The 18085-nt window shown below is 36.6% G+C and overlaps 5 protein-coding genes and 1 long non-coding RNA gene across 9 annotated transcripts; 4 read left to right on the top strand and 2 right to left on the bottom strand.

Annotated features, from left to right (window-relative positions):
* Positions 1-690: 690 nt before the first annotated feature.
* On the top strand, positions 691-3331 carry LOC125214730 (cytochrome b-c1 complex subunit Rieske-4, mitochondrial-like). The gene is made up of 2 exons (XM_048115864.2): positions 691-974; positions 2430-3331. The coding sequence occupies exons 1-2, from the start codon at positions 809-811 to the stop codon at positions 3071-3073; spliced, it is 810 nt and encodes a 269-aa protein (XP_047971821.1). The 5' UTR covers positions 691-808; the 3' UTR covers positions 3074-3331.
* A 99-nt stretch (positions 3332-3430) lies between these two features.
* Positions 3431-5715, bottom strand: LOC125212598 (uncharacterized). Of its 2 annotated transcripts, none has more exons than XM_048112810.2 (6): positions 5507-5715; positions 5170-5428; positions 4820-4847; positions 4240-4345; positions 3726-3836; positions 3431-3649 (listed from the first exon to the last, which is right to left on the bottom strand). In XM_048112810.2, exons 1-6 carry the CDS (start codon positions 5609-5611, stop codon positions 3533-3535), a joined length of 726 nt encoding a protein of 241 aa, XP_047968767.2. In that variant the 5' UTR covers positions 5612-5715; the 3' UTR covers positions 3431-3532. The 2 variants fall into 2 exon arrangements, with proteins under 2 accessions (XP_047968767.2, XP_047968766.2); XM_048112809.2 differs by having other exon boundaries at positions 3435-3649; positions 4820-4856.
* Positions 5716-6896: 1181 nt separating this feature from the next.
* On the top strand, positions 6897-9923 carry LOC125212596 (putative beta-1,4-xylosyltransferase IRX10). Its single transcript, XM_048112806.2, has 5 exons — positions 6897-7106; positions 7199-7319; positions 7824-8212; positions 8791-9032; positions 9147-9923. Exons 2-5 carry the CDS (start codon positions 7217-7219, stop codon positions 9658-9660), a joined length of 1248 nt encoding a protein of 415 aa, XP_047968763.2. The 5' UTR covers positions 6897-7106; positions 7199-7216; the 3' UTR covers positions 9661-9923.
* A 1198-nt stretch (positions 9924-11121) lies between these two features.
* LOC125212601 (uncharacterized) lies at positions 11122-13501 on the bottom strand. Its single transcript, XR_007174758.2, has 2 exons — positions 13364-13501; positions 11122-12935 (listed from the first exon to the last, which is right to left on the bottom strand). It is a non-coding gene; the product is annotated as an uncharacterized LOC125212601 (long non-coding RNA).
* LOC125212595 (uncharacterized) lies at positions 11431-15990 on the top strand. Of its 3 annotated transcripts, none has more exons than XM_089069132.1 (8): positions 11431-11624; positions 11957-12128; positions 12278-12327; positions 12757-13057; positions 13319-13507; positions 13579-13761; positions 13847-14088; positions 15862-15990. In XM_089069132.1, the coding sequence occupies exons 1-8, from the start codon at positions 11431-11433 to the stop codon at positions 15950-15952; spliced, it is 1422 nt and encodes a 473-aa protein (XP_088925258.1). In that variant the 3' UTR covers positions 15953-15990. The 3 variants fall into 3 exon arrangements, with proteins under 3 accessions (XP_088925258.1, XP_088925260.1, XP_047968762.2); XM_089069134.1 differs by lacking the exon at positions 15862-15990 and adding an exon at positions 14606-14630; XM_048112805.2 differs by lacking the exon at positions 15862-15990 and having other exon boundaries at positions 13847-14246.
* Positions 14701-17994, top strand: LOC125212597 (FKBP-like peptidyl-prolyl cis-trans isomerase family protein). The gene is made up of 9 exons (XM_048112808.2): positions 14701-14872; positions 15019-15144; positions 15911-15996; positions 16087-16137; positions 16349-16429; positions 16521-16565; positions 17373-17428; positions 17561-17636; positions 17717-17994. The coding sequence occupies exons 1-9, from the start codon at positions 14746-14748 to the stop codon at positions 17816-17818; spliced, it is 750 nt and encodes a 249-aa protein (XP_047968765.1). The 5' UTR covers positions 14701-14745; the 3' UTR covers positions 17819-17994.
* The last annotated feature ends 91 nt before the right edge of the window (positions 17995-18085 follow it).

Here is an 18085-nt window from a genome sequence, read left to right as displayed (position 1 = left end):
GTTATGTAGGATATACATGCATGAAATAAAAAGAGGAAGTCTGAATCGATAATGGTATGTAAATTGAAGAAAATTTTGTAATTAAGAAAAAAGTAGTAGAACTAATTTTCCAGTATCATTTTAATATTAAATAGTACTCCTACTGAATTGAAATGACAATACTTGTAAGTTGTATCATATAGTTTATGGTTTATTGTATTCTAATTTATTATAAAATGATTACTAAATTTCTGTCCTTTAATTATATCATTTTCCGTATTTAAGTCAACTTATTAATTTTCTATATGCGTAATTTGCAAGATATGCCTATCACAATATACTGAGTACTAAACACCTTGGAAATATCTTTAAATTTTTATATTCGGTAATATGTGTTACACTTTGTTTTGGAAGTGTTTTAAGAAAAAAGTGAAAATCGTAGTATAATAAAAATCTAACAGTTATATATTTTTTATATATTAATTTTATAAAAAGAGACATATGGACAAAGTGCAACCCTTAAATAAAATCATTCTAATAAAATTCAAATATAGTGAAATTCAAAGCCCATTAAATCCTCCGTTTCAAAAAAGGAAAATTTCAAAGCCCGTTATTGCTGGGCCGAGCCCATGACTATGTGGACCAGAAATAGTCAAAGCTTGCGGAACGGTGTCGTTCCGTTCGCCAAATCAAATCTGTAATTTTCCTTTTCAATTTGCCTTTTCCATTTTCCTTTCTTGAGAGAGAGAGAGAGATAGATCCTGCGCTAGGGCTCGAGAATCCGTCGTGACAATCCAATCGATAGGTGAAAAATCTCCATTCATCGAAGATGCTGAGGGTAGCGGGGCGGAGGCTTTCTTCTCTCTCATGGCGGTCGGCTCAGGCTCCTTCCGCCGCATTCACCTCTAGAAACCCGTTCGTCGGCGGCGATTCATCGTCTGATGAACGCACTTCTTCACCCGTTCGATCAATTTCTGTTTTCGATCAGATCAGAGGTTCCTTGCTTTTTTTGAGTCGATTATTTTATTTATTAGTCTTATTGCTGCGAAGATCCGGTCCGTCAAGAAAATGTGGAGTGTGATATTTGCGAGTTTGTGCTTGAGTTGTCGCTATTGACTTAATTGATTCCTGTTTGTTATGGATTGTTTTGTGATTGAACCGTTCATCCAAAAAATAGTGTATTATGTTTCCATTGAGATGATAAGTTCGAAAGGAGCGCTTCATGGAGCTGTTGGATTAGTATCCCCTGATGTTTTGTAGATTAATGGTTTATTTGGCGCTGTATTTTATCATTTTGTTAGCTTAGTATATGAGTTGGTTATGGAATTAAGGTGCGTTCATTACTGATGATAGATAATTAGATCCAATCAATAAATTTCTGATCATAATTCTCATTAGTAGCAAATTTAATGCCTGCATTTGCTTGTACAAGTTTTTTTGCTCACAGACCAATGTTTTTGAAGCTTTGAAATGTTATCCAACATGCAAACTAACAGCTTGCTTGTCTTGAATCTAGTATAAACATACTTTAGCTATGGTTTATTTGCTTCGTTTGTATACCTTATGTAGAGAAACCTACCAACCGTGATTAGTTATGCAGTATTGAGATTCTTCAAGTAATAATTATGATACTGTTGTTTTGGTTCAGGATATATGTGCTCTTCTTTGACCTAAAGTAGCCTTTTTTTAATTCAGTTTATTCTGAGTATCATGTGTAATTGTGCTCTGTTGCTCTTAGTCGGTGCACTGACTTTGGTGGTTGTTTTGTCAAAACACTAGATGTGTCGTAAAGGTTCTCTGAGGGAGCAACTTACCAAATAGATTCTTTGTGATCATGTGTTCAGGTGTTCAATAGTTTGGTTGTTTCCACATGTCAGTTTTTTTTATTAGAACACTAGGTATGTTGTAAAGGCTCTAACCAATCAGATTCCTTGTGATTATATGTATACAACTGTGTTATTGGCTTGTTGTTTATTAATGATCTCATGGTATGCTGAAACTTTTGTCATCGCATTTGCTTCTTACTAGAATTTCTCTTTGCACACTTGGATTTTTTTAAGTGAAATGTTTTCTGTTGTTTCCTCTTGACTCTACCTTTTTCTCTCTATCTATGATTAAATCTTGCATTGCAGTTGGTTTATCTTGCTATCTCATTTTCTTCATCCCCTTATCGTAAACCATTTAACATTCCATGCTTTGGTTTAGGACCTTAGGTGTTTATCTATTATCTACACTTAGTGTTTATACTATTTTCTGAGATCAAACCTCTCCAAATTTCCAAATCTCTAATTTATTTATACATCATTAATCTTGCAAAATTTCCAAGAGATGTGCTGCTGCCAGCCCCCCACTCTTGTTCCTGTGACAGTTGCTTTCAGCTGTGCCACATGTATAAATTAGATAGCCACGGAAATTGAAATAATGTTTCCTAACCTCTGTGCGTCTCGTAGGGTTCTCTGCTGGTGCCCTTGCAGCTGGGCAAGACTCAGGCCTGGTTCCAGAAGTCCCAGCTACCGTGGCGGCCATCAAGAATCCCAGCTCAAAGATTGTCTACGATGAGCACAACCACGAGCGATACCCGCCAGGTGATCCTAGCAAACGTGCGTTCGCATACTTTGTTTTGACTGGAGGCAGGTTTGTATACGCATCACTAGCTCGTCTCCTTGTGCTCAAATTCGTTCTGAGCATGTCTGCCAGTAAAGATGTCCTTGCTCTCGCTTCCCTCGAGGTGGATCTGTCTAGCATTGAACCTGGGACCACCGTCACAGTGAAGTGGCGCGGGAAGCCCGTCTTCATCAGGCGCCGAACTGAAGAAGACATCAAGCTGGCAAACAGTGTCGACGTTGCCTCCCTCCGTGACCCACAGGAGGATGCTGTGAGGGTCAAGAATCCGGAATGGCTTGTGGTTATCGGGGTTTGCACCCATCTGGGGTGCATCCCCTTGCCGAATGCTGGTGATTACGGGGGTTGGTTTTGCCCATGCCACGGATCCCATTACGACATCTCTGGTCGGATTCGCAAAGGGCCTGCGCCGTTCAACCTTGAGGTCCCCACTTACACCTTTTTAGATGAGAACAAGTTGATGGTTGGGTGAGAGAGAAGTTGCTCTTGAACTTGATATGGTAAATCCATTATGGTGACGAATAATTTTATACTGATTTGTATTAGTTAGTTTTGGTATTTCAAGGATTGTTTAAATATTCATTTGACTTGATTTTGATAGGCATATGCAGTCCTGAAAGTGCACTGCTGTTTTGAATAATGCTGCCTACTTATCTTCCTATTCTCCTTTAAAAGATTTTGTATTGAGATTCATATTTGATATTGGGAGTTTTTATTATGCTGATTCCAACTTTGCTTTGAGTTAGGATATTAGAAAATCATATTTTGATTTTTTGGTATTATATTATTTGATCATTGCTTCCATAAATTCGATTTGGTATAACTCTATCCTTGATTGTAGAAATAAAATTATGCAAATATTAGTTTCACTGTAGATGACATAAATTTTAAAGTGTAATCAATGAAGTTGGAAGTGCAGTGTCTGAAATGATCAACTGTTTACAATGGAAACTAGCTTTAGTTTTCCACCATAGAGCTCTGGCAGTTGGCTCTCATCAATATCTTGGCCCATCACTGCTTTCATTTTTTTGCTCTCCAAAAATGCAATCTGCAATATGCATGCATAAAAATATACATTCATCCAATAAATACAGAATAAGAGAAAGAGAATGAAAGATAATCACTTTATTCTTAGTGTTTTTGTCAACAAAAGGAGAAATGATTTTCCAAGCTGCCTTGAATACACTAGGGACATGCACAAAAAACATCTTGCCCAGCCTTTCAGGGTAATAATCCTGCATCACAAACCATATTAATTTCTTTTAATATATAATATTTTGCATACGTCTACAGCAAATAGTATCATCTGTCAACATCGTTAATTTTAATAAGTAATTGGTAAAATTGATAAAATGGTAAAGAAAGAAAAGAAAAGTGGACAAAATAAAAGATAAAAAAATATGTAAAAAATCATAAATATAATTTAGACTAATTTTGATGGACATACCAAAAAAAAATTCTAACAGTTTTTTGAAAGAATAAACTAACTAAAATCATTGATTGATTTAGAAAATATTAGGATAATTTTAATACAGAGTTTCACTAATTATTTATATATATAGATACATAAAATTGAAAGTTTACAAATTTAGAGGTAAATTACACATTTGAAATGAAAAAAGTTGAAGAAATGCTTACTTGGAGTATCGATAGGCCAGCAGTAAAGGCACGAGCATCATTGTTAGCATATCCATATCCCTTCATGTCTACAATCACCACAAACTTCTCTTGTCCAGATGGAAGTCTGATTATCACATCACAAACATATTATATACAAATATATAAATCACCCATAAAATTTGAAACATGATAATCTAAGTAATTAGAGGGATAATATGTATCAATTCAATATTAGTGCCAAAATCAACATATACTATGGTGATATTCGCTTTATTTAACTAGATAATAATGAGATATGATATGAAATAAGTCTAACATACAACTTAGTTATAATCAAAATTTTAAAAGGAGTGTAAGTGAAATAAAGAAACGTAAGATATAATGTAGACTTGTCATTGTGAAGACAAACTGAAATACATTCACTTGCCGAACTTTTGACATAAAAAGGCAACCAAGCGACATTTGACCTCTTCTTATAAGCAAATATGACAACCGAACGACCCCTATAGATATACAATTTACATCTATTTTATCGTAGATAAGCAAAATTTTGCTAAATCTTGATAATTTATGTGTTAGTATCCGTTAATTAAACTACCTTGAACAAACTTTGTCAACAGCATAAACTGCATAGCCTGTGAGAGAAAATGATCAGTCATCATTTTTGATACAATCTAAAATAATACTCCTAGACTAGAAAATGGAGGTCGTGGGATCACAAGGCATATTGTCGCGGGGAATTAAGGGAAAAAGAAGAATGAAAGTGAACCCCAATTCGAAAGATTAGACGCAATTGTGGCACACTGTGATCAATTGTAGCTCCAAGAATTGATTTTAATTAAACTTTTAAACCCTCATAGGCCAACAGCAGGGCCGGTCAACTCCTGAACCCCACATGAACTCGACATTGATTAGTATAACGAAAAGTATAAAGAGAAAGACGTTCACGTTTAAAGTCGTCGATATTAGATACAGGCTTATGATTGCCGGCAAGAACGACCAGGATCGGGCGGCCAATCCTATCATACCCTTGCAAATACAACGTATTGAGAAGCCCCCCTATCCCAATAACATCTTCCCTATTAAAATGTCCATTTGGAACAAACTCCCTCCTCCATTGAAGATACTTCACGAGCATCGACGATCCCTTCTCCACGTCTAGATTCCGCGCCCGTAAAAATCGACGTATAGTCTCGTCGCTCAAATCCTGTCATTTCCATTTCATATAATTGTAAACATAACTGCACAAATTTATAGCCTAATAAGTACTTCAGAACCTCGCTACCTTGGCGGAGAGGTCTTGTGATTCGACGAGAGCCCTCATTGTCCGAACTTTCTTCTCTTCGTCTGAGGACGGCCGCGATGTCCCGGCCGCTAGATAAGAACTCATCCCCGAACCTTTTCAATTTTCTCTCCCTAACTTCGACTAAAATTGGAGTCTTGACAAATGGTTTGGTGATCGATGTATGTATATACACATACAAATTAATTGCACAAACAATACATTATGCATGTCACTAATTGAGTTTTGATAATTTGACTCACTCTTTCTCATCTTAATATTATTAAATTCACATAGCGACTGCCAAATTTATTGTTGTAATAAGTATTAGTAATTGCTCTAATTGGAATAGAGGCAACAACTAGGGCCACAAAATATTTATATATTCTAAATTTTAATTCACAATTTATGACAAAATACTTATCAAACATGTATGCTCAATAGAAGCATTGGCGGACACACATGTCCACGATTCCACAACAAGAGGTTTGAACCTCAGTCAAGCTTAAATATTTCAAATAAAATTTTTATTCATATAAATAAGACTCTTGTATTTTGATACAGTATTTTATATGAGTTGTTGGGCAAAAGCCAAAAACCCTTAAATTTATATTCTATTTCAAAATTTTAAATTTTTAAATATAAAATATATACATCCCCTCATACTAAATGGAAAGGCACTATAATTAACTGTATGCAAGTTCATGTTTAATTAATTTTATGGATAAACCTCGAGTGTTTTTTTGTACTACATTTTGTGTCTTGATTATAAGTTGATGCTGAATAGTTAGTTATATGATTAAAGTTTGGTTGAAAATAGCTATAAGTTATAACTTTACATTTGATAGCTAACATTAGTTCTAGTGTTTTCTAGTAGTTTGGTAATAATAGCATGTGCCAACCCCTAATTAAATGTTTATTTGATAAACAATAATAGGTTCACGTTTATTTCCTCATTACAATAGTTGAAAAAAGCCAGTTTTAAATGTTATCGTCATTTTCACAAATAGTTTTTGTGGCCGTTAAATTTTACGAAAGTAATTAGGTATAACAATCGTATTTATCGAATTTAAGTATCTACTTGACATATTTTATAATGAGACAAGTCACGAATACCGCAACCATCTCATATTGAATTATCAATAATGGTGGAATTAGATCTATGGTCGAGAGGGAGTGCAATAAAAGAAGTTCATGAAAATTATAATTATAAAAAATAATTCGAAAGTGGTTGAGACCAAAAGTTAAAGAGTAAATATTCAATTTTGTTCCATTATTTTAGAGTCTATATACGGTATTAAAAGAAAAAAAAAACCAAAAATTTAGACAACAAAATACATATATTGGATTGGGCTATGAATTTTAGTAACCCAATATTTTTCTCCACAGATCGGCCCGGCCTCAGATGTAACAAAATACTCTTTCAGTCTCTCTCTCTCAACTGAGCTAAAGTTTAAACCAAATGAAGCTATCAATCGCCATTGAAGCACAGCAAGCAACAATCCGAATCAGATCTATAAAAATGGACAGTATTTGCATTAACAACTCAGATTATTTTTTTCCTCCTTGCTGCTGTCTTAAATGGCAAGAAAAGCAAATAAAGGTAACTCTTCACCTACATTCTAGCACGACTTCTCAACTGCATAAGTGCCTGCTCCCTTGATAACACTATATCAATCTCTTTTTCACTCGAAGATGTGAGCTGATCCAGCTATGGATTTTTCCACGTCGGCTTTGCTGCTTCTCGCCCTGTTCACGGCCACTGCCGGCGTCCAGGGGATTGACCGCCGCGGAACTCGTACGGAGAGAATTTCAGGTAATGCTGAGCTTGTATAAGTTTGGTGATGTGCGATCATTTTCAAAGCCAAATGCCACTATTTGTTGTGTGATTGTGTTGTGAGTTCATCGGAAGAAATGTATTGTTTCTCTATACAATGAGGTAATTTGGGGGAAAAATTAGGGTTTTGGGAATTATCACCAAATGCTACTGGCAAATGTAAGGAAATATATGTAATTCTATATGCAATCAGTGATTTGGGGGGAAATTTAGGGTTTCGGGAAATATCAAAGGCTTTAAAAACTATGTATGCTATTTTATCATTTTAATTCATTTTCTAGTATTATTCAATTGATATAATCAAGTGTTCTCTCCCAAAAGTGGATGATATGTTACTGTTTGTTGTGAGATTGTGTTTTGAGTTGATCCAAAAAATGTAACTTCTCTATACAATCAGGTTTAAGTTTTGGAAAATATCAAAGGAAATCTTTAAACTTGTAATTCATGTTTGGTGATCTTGTCATTATGTGTGTATATATGTAGGAAGTGCTGGTGATGTTCTTGATGATAATCCTGTGGGAAAATTGAAAGTTTATGTATACGAGCTTCCAAGCAAATACAACAAGAAGATCCTGCAGAAAGATCCGCGATGTCTTGCACACATGTTTGCTGCTGAGATATATATGCACCAGTTTCTTTTAACCAGCGCTGTTCGAACTCTGAATCCCGATGAAGCAGATTGGTACTACACGCCTGTTTACGCGACTTGTGACCTCGCGCCTAATGGATTGCCTCTGCCTTACAAAGCTCCGAGAATGATGAGGAGCGCGATACAGTACATCTCCGCTAGATGGCCTTACTGGAATAGAACGGAAGGAGCTGACCATTTCTTTCTCGTTCCCCATGATTTTGGCGCCTGCTTTCATTATCAAGTAAGCTCTTCATTTCTAGTATTGGACTCTTGACTGAGAACCAGCTAAAAATTTCATTTTGCATTAGTTGATTATATCCGATATGTTAGTATGCCTTGAATCCGTTAGTTTGCCGCTAGCCGAACGGGGGCCTTGCCTTGGGGGTCCGGGTGCGCAGAGAGGCCCCGGCCCGACGATATGACATGTTTATGTTTTAGGTCCTAATTTTGTATTGGGCCTAGCCCGTCGTCTGTGTGCCTATTTATATAGAAGTAGGACGCATAACTCTGTAATCTGAAAACACTCTGAATAATATCTGTTCTCCATTTCCGCCCGTGGACGTAGCCAACGCAACGTTGGTGAACCATGTAAATCTGTGTCTTCCTTATGTTTCTTTTATCTCGATTACACAATTGCTCTATTCTGTCACAACCCGATAAATGTTTTACATTTTTTCGGAAAGGCTATTTAGTGAGTGAGCACATAAAAGTAGACATTACATGTTAAGTCTTCACAACATTACAGTTTTGAATCTTCAATAGATCTTTGCTTTCTGAGGGCACTACATGATGATATTATAATGGTTTGTCTAATTGTAGGAAGAGACAGCTATAAAAAGAGGGATCCTTCCGTTGTTTCAACGTTCTACCTTGGTTCAAACTTTTGGACAGAGAAACCATGTCTGCTTAAATGACGGTTCAATAACAATACCTCCATATGCGCCTCCAGAGAAAATTATGTCTCACTTGATTCCCCCAGACACACCAAGATCCATCTTCGTCTATTTCCGTGGTTTGTTTTATGATGCAGATAATGACCCCGAAGGTGGTTACTACGCGAGGTATGTTTCAACATATAGTGTCTGAGTATCTTCAACACACTGTTTCAGGATCTGCATTGACATTCATTGTAATACATTGAAAGCTGATGTCATATGTTCTTGATCTATGAACAGAGGTGCCCGGGCGTCAATATGGGAAAACTTCAAGAACAACCCTCTGTTCGACATCTCCACGAATCACCCAACCACATACTATGAAGACATGCAGCGTGGCATATTCTGTTTATGCCCTCTGGGTTGGGCTCCATGGAGCCCCAGACTTGTGGAAGCTGTGATCTTTGGTTGCATTCCGGTGATCATAGCAGACGACATTGTGCTGCCGTTTGCAGATGCTATTCCATGGGAGGAAATAGGCGTGTTCGTAGCAGAGAAGGACGTTCCCTACTTGGACACCATCCTCACATCCATCCCGGCTGATATGATTCTAAGGAAGCAGAGGCTACTCGCCAATCCTTCTATGAAGCGCGCGATGTTGTTCCCCCAGCCAGCACAATCAGGAGATGCTTTCCACCAAATTTTAAACGGGCTGGCACGGAAGCTTCCTCATGACAAGAGAATATACTTGAAACCCGGCGAGAAGGTTTTGAACTGGACTGCAGGACCTGTTGGGGACCTCAAGCCTTGGTAAAGATGCGATCGACTATAGTTTCTTGTGCGCCCAGAAAGTAATGGTGAAACTTGAATATTGTAGAAGCTGTCAAGTTCCAATTTTTCGTTTCTGGTGCAAGATTGCTGTAGGAATTGCTAATTTTTGTGTATGAGTTGAGGTATGAAAAGCTTGAAGAGGATGATGGTAGTGATTCGATGCTAATATTGCCACTTTAGAGAATATGGTAAGATTCTTGAATGAAGCCCACCTTTCCCGCTTTTCATACACTATCTTTACACGAAGCTTGTGTTTCAAGATTATGGTAAAAATAAATATCTCCCGTCCACAAAAGATGTTCACATTTTTCATTTTGGCAATTAGTCTCATTTCTATAGTTTATTCTTTCTCTAACCTATTTATTCACTTTTTCTCTCATACTTTATTGATTCCGCATTAAATTAAAATCCTTGCCGTCAACAAATAAGACTTTTCTTTTATGAAGAGAATATTTCTTTTTATTATTTCAAAAGTAAACTCAATTTTTTTAATTGAAAAGAAAACTGTACTTTGTTTACTATATTTTGCCTGGAGAAATTATTATATACTACTACTAGATAGAATAATTATTGAGGCTAGATTTATACATCCAGTTTCCAATCTGATTATATTATAGATTATCAATAAGTTTACTACTGTCATATGATGTGGAAAATTTATATGGCAGTGTGTGTATAAACACGATTCACGCATTAAAGTTTCCTTCATGAGTCAATCAAGTATATTTAGGCATGGTCCAGATTGTCTGGTCAATCTTCATATCTATTAAGTACCATGTCAATTTGATACATCACACGATCACATCTATTCAATTTTTTATTAAAAAATTGCTCTTTGCTGAATTTACACTACAGCCGCCAATATTGGATAGCGACATGATCTCATCAATATTCTAACACATGCTCTGCTACAATCTTTGAAGTCAATCTCAATCCCTACACACCAATAACGACCAGTATTTTTACATCAAAATATCGAAATCTTTCGTTTCCTTCTCCGGCAAGAAGAGTCAGAAGACCAAACAACATCATCTCATCTTTATCTTATTTTCTAATTCATACTCGACAATCAACGTGTCTTAAACACGCATATTTGACGAAACAAAAATATCTAATACTACTAATAAACACTATCTTGAATTATATATTGCTCATTAAATATCTATTTCACTACTTCATTTGTTCGTGACATTTCATTATATGTCTCATTTCATCTTTATAGTGTAATCTATCCACTAACACATTTTATTCAAATTTTTTATAAAATCAATATATAAACATTTTAATTATTCCACTCATATTTTTAAAAATTCGAATCAATCCCAGATGAGACAATTATAATGAATAGAGAAAGTATGAAATAAATGATGAATATACAATAAAGATGTAGAAAAGTATGAGGCGATACAATGAAAAGATTGTCAATAATATTGAAAGGCAGATATGATGCAACGACTATTGTTGTAATTAAAAAACGGATGAAAAACAAATGTAAAGCGCAATCCCAAATAAGTAAGATAGAGTTGATGTGGAGACCAAATTTAGCGATTGAATTAGATAGCAAAGTCCTAGAAACGACCTACCCCCCTCTCACCAAACAATCGTGATGACCTACCAAATTTGCCCTTCACTTACCGGCTTTTACATAGCTTGTAAAGACAAGTCAGCACAAAATTGACCCCTCTTAATTAATTTAAGCCCTAATCCCCAAAATTAGACGTCTCTTCTCTTCCACCTTCATTTCCAATCTGCCATGCCTTCCATTTCCAAGCTCTCCGCCTCAGCTTTTGCCAATTCTGCAACTACGTTCACCAGATCATCGCCGCAGCAGCAGAATCAGCCTATGTGCTTTGCTGATCCTCGTAAAAGGATCGCCATTTTCGAGAAATCCATTTCATCATCCAAGCTCAGTGTTCGCGCTGCCCAAAGAATCGCCGGTTCATTGATGTAAGCATTCTATTCATCTTCATATTTTTCCCTCCCCCTCTCGTGTTGGTGTTGAGTGGGAATTTTGATATTCATCTTCGTAATGATCTGCCTTTTTTGATATTTATTTTGATGAGATGAAAGAACTAAGCTGATTTTCCCGTTGTTGATTTTGTGGATTTCGTATTATATGAGCGCTGTTTTGGTTGATTTATGTAACATGATGCCTTGAAGAGATTAATTCGTTTATTGCTCTTTAATTCATTTATAGAAATTTAGGGATGATGGAGTCGAAGCTATGACTCGATTGATCTATAATTTATGACTTTGGTTGATTTTTTTTTTTTGGGTAGTGTGAGATGCTCTAAAGTTGATGGAAATGGGAGTAGTGTGAAGAGAACCACGCTCCATGATCTTTATGAGAAGCAAGGGCAGAGCCCGTGGTACGATAATCTATGCCGTCCGGTTACTGATCTTATCCCGTTGATCGAGAGTGGAGTTCGAGGTGTAACCAGCAACCCAGCGGTGAGGGATATGAATTTGTTAATGTGCTATCCTTATTCATTTTTTAAAATTATATCATGATCTGATATGTGTACAAGTGTTTATAATGCTAGAAAACAACCCCTTTTTCGTTTGGGCTTCTATTAATCCTCTAGTGTGTCAAATTGCAGATATTCCAGAAAGCAATTTCTACATCAAGTGCATACAATGATCAGTTCAAGTAAGACATGATTGAGTTTATTTACAAATATTGATCTTGTTAAATGTTCTAGAGTTTCTTCGGATGTCTTGATTCTGTTGTTGTAGCTGATCCTCGAAACCTTTTTTCTTCTCTACTTGATATTAGTGTGCCAAGATACTAATCGAGGAAATTGACTTTATATGAGGTTTATATGATAAAGTTTAAGCTTAGATTCTATTTTAGGTTGCTGAAGGCAGTATGTGAAGTTGGTTTATTGTGAATTAAATGATTATTTAGGTAGCAGCATTACTTGTGACAGTTGGTGTATCCTTGCTATTTTTGGCCCCTTCACCTAATTCGTATTTTTTATTTTCATTCAAAAAATTATTCGTACTTTGTTATTTAGCCCTTTAAATGTTTCATCTTGATTCCCTGGAAATTTCAGTTTATATTCCAATCTAAATACAGGGAACTAGTACAATCTGGAGTAGACATCAAAATGGCTTACTGGGAGCTCGTTGTGAAAGATATCCAAGATGCATGCAAGCTTTTTGAGTCGATCTACGATGATACAGATGGTGGAGATGGATATGTCTCTGTTGAAGTTTCACCCCTACTTGCCGATGATACTGAAACTACAATACAAGCTGCAAAACTGCTTCATAAGAAGGTTAACCGTCGTAATGTCTACATAAAGATTCCTGCTACAGCTCCATGCATTCCTTCAATTAAGGAAGTTATTGCAAATGGAATAAGCGTTAATGTTACGGTGAGTTGATTATTATTACACACTTTCAAGGGACTAGTGATACTGAATTAGTAATATTTTGGGCGTAATTGGGCATCATGTATTCTGTTTCACTTAATTACGTAACACCCCTTATTAACGGTGACATGTCTTTGGTAATATATGCGATCTACTGAATATCTTGCCATGTCTAGCAAGATATTTCAGGAATCTTTTCGAAGTAAACTTCCAATTTCATATTTGAACTGTCGATACTGATAATGATCTTATGGATATGTGCAGCTTATTTTCTCTCTTGCTAGATATGAAGCAGTTATTGATGCTTACCTCGATGGCCTTGAAGCGAGTGGGCTCAATGACCTCTCCCGAGTCACAAGTGTCGCTTCTTTCTTTGTTAGTCGAGTGGACTCCCTTGTTGACAAGTTGCTTGAGAAGATTGGGACACCGGAAGCACTTGGTCTCCGGGGGAAGGTAGTTCAGATATATAGACGAGAAATTCAGGCTAGAATTAGTCTTGATTGAAATCTTATTTTCCTCAACAGGCAGCAAATGCTCAGGCAGCTCTGGCTTTCCAGCTGTACCAGAAGAAATTCTCAGGGCCGAGATGGGAGGCGCTGGTGAAGAAAGGAGCCAAGAAGCAAAGACTTCTATGGGCCTCAACGAGCGTGAAGAATCCAGCTTATCCAGACACTCTATATGTGGCTCCTCTTGTCGGACCCGATACAGTAAGCCATCTTATCCTCTATTAATGGTCCCGGGCAATTGCTTTATCTTCTTCCTGACCTTGACTTTTACCCTTTGTATCTATAGGTTTCGACCATGCCTGATCAAGCGCTCCTAGCATTCATCGATCATGGGACTGTTGCAAGGACTATCGACGCAAATGTGTCTGAAGCGGAAGGCATTTACAACGCTCTTGAGAAGCTGGGAATAGACTGGGGTTATGTCGGGTCACAACTGGAGCTGGAAGGAGTCGACTCGTTCAAGAAGAGCTTCAATAGCTTGCTCGACAGCATGCAAGAGAAGGCCAATTCGATGAAGCTAGTCAACATGTAAGCTTGTTTGATTGCTTGAATAAAGAGAGAGCCATTGGATGAGTGAGAGTATATGTAAGGAGTACAATAAGCATATTTTGGTGTATTGTGTGATAAAGTGGACAAGCTGAAATCTTGATTAGTTGCAAAATCCGATTAAATCTATAGTTCAATAATTTATTTGCAGATTTTAAAGTTGATAAAATCAATAGTTCAACAAAAGTTTAGAAATTTACAAACAAGTATTGCTGAAATTAATATTTATAATATGTTTTGTTTTACGGATTGGTGCTCAATAAAAATAATGAAACATATTTATTCTAAGAATATATTTTTTAAGAATTGTGAAGATATATGAATAAAAAAAAAGTATTCGAATGACGTTTTCAGTTGTAACATGGAGTATAATTTTATAGTATTGAAATGACTCAACGAAATACTGTTATAAAAAAAAAAAAAAAAAAAACGAAATACTGTTATCAGATATGCTTTTCATATACTGCGAATCAATGACAATATTAGACATGAATAATAGGTGGGCATGAGAGCCAAGTATTTGAAAGGAAGGGCAAAATAGGCATTTGGTAATTAATCGGTAAATAGAAAATCTGAGGCCGTTATCTTCCCGCGAAGCATTGCCAACTCCACTAGAAACTTCTCTCTTCTCTGAAAATAATGGCCTCGATTTCAGCCGTCGGAGCTCTCCCTCGCCTTTTTCCGGCTAACTATTCCGCCGCAACTCCTCGGCTCTCGAGCCTGCGCATTGTTTGTCGGAGTCTCTCCGACTCCTCAACCTCTTCCGGTTACTTCATTCACCATTCCTTTTTCTTCTAATTTCCTTCCTCGGTTCTCCATTTTATACTGAGTTATATGAGCATCAGTTTATCCTCACTTTTTTATTCCATTTCGTGACGATTTGTCCTTTCTTTTGTGTGCAAATCCTTGAAGACGAGATTGGAAGCTCGGATCTGATTGATCGGAGGCAGCTTATGATGTCTTCGATTGGATTATTGGCAGCATCGGCTTTTGGTTCTCAAAGCGATGAAGCTTCCGTCGCATCTGAATTCGCTGACAGTAATATTCGTTTCTTCATCTTCGTTTAGATTCCACTAAGTTCTACTTTTCGCCCTAATTTTCCCCCCAATACCAGTCATCTGTTTTTTGTTTTTGTATTTAGTGATTTTGTGAATGAAATTCATCGAGGAAGTAATATATGCGATGAAATTTCGAGAAACCAATACACATTGGAATGGTTGGATGAGCTATATTCCTATCTAAAGAGGTGGAATGTGATTAATCAAGCATTCAATCAATCAATTAGAAGTCCTTATATGTTTGGAAATGGGAAAATGGATGCCAGCAAATGCCGTTTTGAGACTTTCTGATGTGTGTATAGCTGTTGTTTAAGCTTCTATCAGAGGAATAATGGCTATTGCAAGTGAAATAAATATAATCATTTGCAAATATAAATTCAATATGTAGATATCTAAGAAGAAACAGACTAATTGTCTCTGTTGCATACCTTATTCAATGATCATAGTGTACAGTGACTGTAGCTTTATCCGAAGATTTCTATTGGAGCTTTGATGAAATTTAATACCCTCTTTTCAGAATGCATATGCATGAGGACTTTGGAGTAGAGCTTTTATAGCTTTAGACTTGATGAAAGTTAATGTAGTCATGTAGATGATAAGATGGCTTTAGCTAGTGAATCACCATATCTCAAGTGCTAAAATGGATAGCACATGAGTTTCTCAGTTATTTGAATAATTATCTTATTATTACTTGCAGCCTAGTAGCTTTGAAGACTAATTGTAGGCTCACTGTTTGGAGCATACAGTGCCAGCATTGCGTGGAAAGGATTATGGCAAGACAAAGATGAGGTATCCTGACTACGAAGAAACAAACTCAGGTCTCCAGTATAAGGTCACTTTCTGGAATCATGCAAGTTTACATTTTGTTTATCTTCATCTGTTATCCTTCCTACTTCTTACTCCAAACGTGCATAATTTGTAGGACTTGCGAAAAGGCACTGGCCCCACTCCAAAGATAGGAGAAATCGTCGTGGTAAGCCCATCATCGTCTCAATGTTTTGACAGTGACTATTTTAAGGAACTATCATGGAAAATGTTTGATATGTTGAAGTATATACTCAAACTCTCTAAATGATTTTTACTTCAAAAACCATTAACTTCTTATAAGATATCTGCATTTCAATTCACGTACATAACAGAACAAAAAAAAAACATGAAATGAAGCTCACAGTTGATGCATGTAGGTTGATTGGGATGGTTTCACCATTGGTTACTATGGCCGGATATTTGAAGCTCGCAACAAGACAAAGGGTGGCTCGTTCGTTGTATTTCCCTCATGCTACCATATACTATTATGGCTTGGTTTCTTTGCCCTTCTTTTCGGCTTTGTGCTTTATTCTTTGTTTTCTCATGCAGGGTGATGACAAAGAATTCTACAAGTTCAGATTAGGATCACAAGAGGTAGGATATATCTCTATAACTGCTGTCCTGCATTATAAATCATATCCACGGGTTGATATGTAGATTTATATTAAGTCAAAAAGTTATAGAGCTGCCAAATAAGACAGAGCATAATATGCGGGACTGCTGACTAAGAGACATCTTCCACCATCCCATATCCCTGATTGGTGAAGCTCATATATGATTTAATGCATCAATCTGAGAGGGTAAACAAAAATTAGCTTACCATACTCTTAGAGCTTAATTGGTAGACTATCTATCTTCAGCTACGTAGAATAATGACCATGATATGTATCATGGTTTGTGCTAGTTATGTACCTAGTTGATGTAGTTAGTAGCTTGGTTAAAAAATTCACCATATCTTTAATTCACATTTGTGCGAAAGAAAGTATATCAGGTTAAATTTTGTGTGGACTAGAATACCCAACAATATGTCTCCACAAATTGAGAGTGAGAAAGATAGGAGGGTGGCTAAGTAATTTCATGTCCAACTCCCAAAGGTGTTAGTGCAACCCACCAAAATGGCAAGTTAGGCTAAAATATACTCCTAGGTTTCAAGGTGGCCATAAAATAACACATATCAATCACTAAGACTAACATGCGCACCAAATGCATGGTTAAGACCAGATAATAGTTATTAACTTGCACTAGCTTAGTTATCAAACGCAAACTTTTGTTGGTGTAGCTTTTCTAAAGTACAAGGTTGTCAGTTTCCCCGTTTATGGTCTTCTGGTGTATCATTCACTGTGTAAAGAAGAAGTGGGTGTGTCCCCCCATGCTTATGCCGGTCTATGCATATATCTTCAGGTCATCCCGGCGTTTGAGGAAGCTGTATCAGGCATGGCTCTAGGTGGCATACGAAGGTGATGAACCTCTCTCCAATCCATTCCCTTTCAATAGTAACAGCAGTCGGTATCAATACAATAGCAACACAAGATGCGGTTAAGTTGAGTTTTCTGCTCTTGTATCTAACAGTATTTGGAAAATTGTTACAGGATCGTTGTCCCCCCTGAACTAGGATACCCTGATAATGACTTCAACAAGAAAGGTCCGAGGCCAACGACATTCTCGGTACTACTCTTTATTCGTAACTACAGTTGCTTCATTGCATCTCTTGTTGAATGCTTTCATTTTACAACTCTTGATTGAAGGGTCAAAGGGCACTGGATTTTGTGCTGAGGAACCAAGGATTGATCGATAAAACTCTCCTCTTTGATATCGAACTCCTCAAAATCATCCCCAATAGAAGCTAAGATCTGGTTTCCTCTCATGTCTAAGGATCAAGCTTGAAGTTGACGAGAGGAGAGGTACACATTTTTTCCCATTTTGGAGTTTAAGTCACTGAAACCGTCTGATTACGTACTGTTGTGCAATTGTATTTGATATTTTAATTACACTTACAATGTCAAGTTCAACAATTTTGGTAGAAGTTTTTGATAGCGGAAAGATTGTAATGATCCATCAAATTAGAGCAACAAAATAAGTGGAAACACCTTGAATTTTAGGAAATAGTAAATGCA

Source organism: Salvia hispanica, chromosome 3, assembly GCF_029641045.1.
Source record: "Salvia hispanica isolate PSC_SH4W2 chromosome 3, Shi_PSC_v1, whole genome shotgun sequence".
NCBI lineage: Eukaryota > Viridiplantae > Streptophyta > Magnoliopsida > Lamiales > Lamiaceae > Salvia > Salvia hispanica.
Note: the sequence above shows the minus strand (reverse complement) of the source record. Positions and strands in the feature narration are given on the sequence as shown.

Coding starts and splice junctions, on each gene's coding strand:
- LOC125212598 (XM_048112809.2), bottom strand. CDS start 5,611: ATGAGTTCTTATCTAGCGGCCGGGACATCGCGGCCGTCCTCAGACGAA. Junction 4,857..5,169: donor TAATATCGACGACTTTAAAC/GTGAACGTCTTT, acceptor TTTCTCTCACAG/GCTATGCAGTTTATGCTGTT. Junction 4,346..4,819: donor GTTGACAAAGTTTGTTCAAG/GTAGTTTAATTA, acceptor TGTGATAATCAG/ACTTCCATCTGGACAAGAGA.
- LOC125212595 (XM_089069132.1), top strand. CDS start 11,431: ATGCCTTCCATTTCCAAGCTCTCCGCCTCAGCTTTTGCCAATTCTGCA. Junction 12,328..12,756: donor GCATACAATGATCAGTTCAA/GTAAGACATGAT, acceptor ATCTAAATACAG/GGAACTAGTACAATCTGGAG. Junction 13,762..13,846: donor CTCTTGTCGGACCCGATACA/GTAAGCCATCTT, acceptor TTGTATCTATAG/GTTTCGACCATGCCTGATCA.
- LOC125212596 (XM_048112806.2), top strand. CDS start 7,217: ATGGATTTTTCCACGTCGGCTTTGCTGCTTCTCGCCCTGTTCACGGCC. Junction 7,320..7,823: donor TCGTACGGAGAGAATTTCAG/GTAATGCTGAGC, acceptor GTATATATGTAG/GAAGTGCTGGTGATGTTCTT. Junction 9,033..9,146: donor GAAGGTGGTTACTACGCGAG/GTATGTTTCAAC, acceptor ATCTATGAACAG/AGGTGCCCGGGCGTCAATAT.
- LOC125214730 (XM_048115864.2), top strand. CDS start 809: ATGCTGAGGGTAGCGGGGCGGAGGCTTTCTTCTCTCTCATGGCGGTCG. Junction 975..2,429: donor TGTTTTCGATCAGATCAGAG/GTTCCTTGCTTT, acceptor TGCGTCTCGTAG/GGTTCTCTGCTGGTGCCCTT.
- LOC125212597 (XM_048112808.2), top strand. CDS start 14,746: ATGGCCTCGATTTCAGCCGTCGGAGCTCTCCCTCGCCTTTTTCCGGCT. Junction 16,430..16,520: donor CAAAGGGTGGCTCGTTCGTT/GTATTTCCCTCA, acceptor TTTCTCATGCAG/GGTGATGACAAAGAATTCTA. Junction 16,566..17,372: donor TCAGATTAGGATCACAAGAG/GTAGGATATATC, acceptor ATATATCTTCAG/GTCATCCCGGCGTTTGAGGA.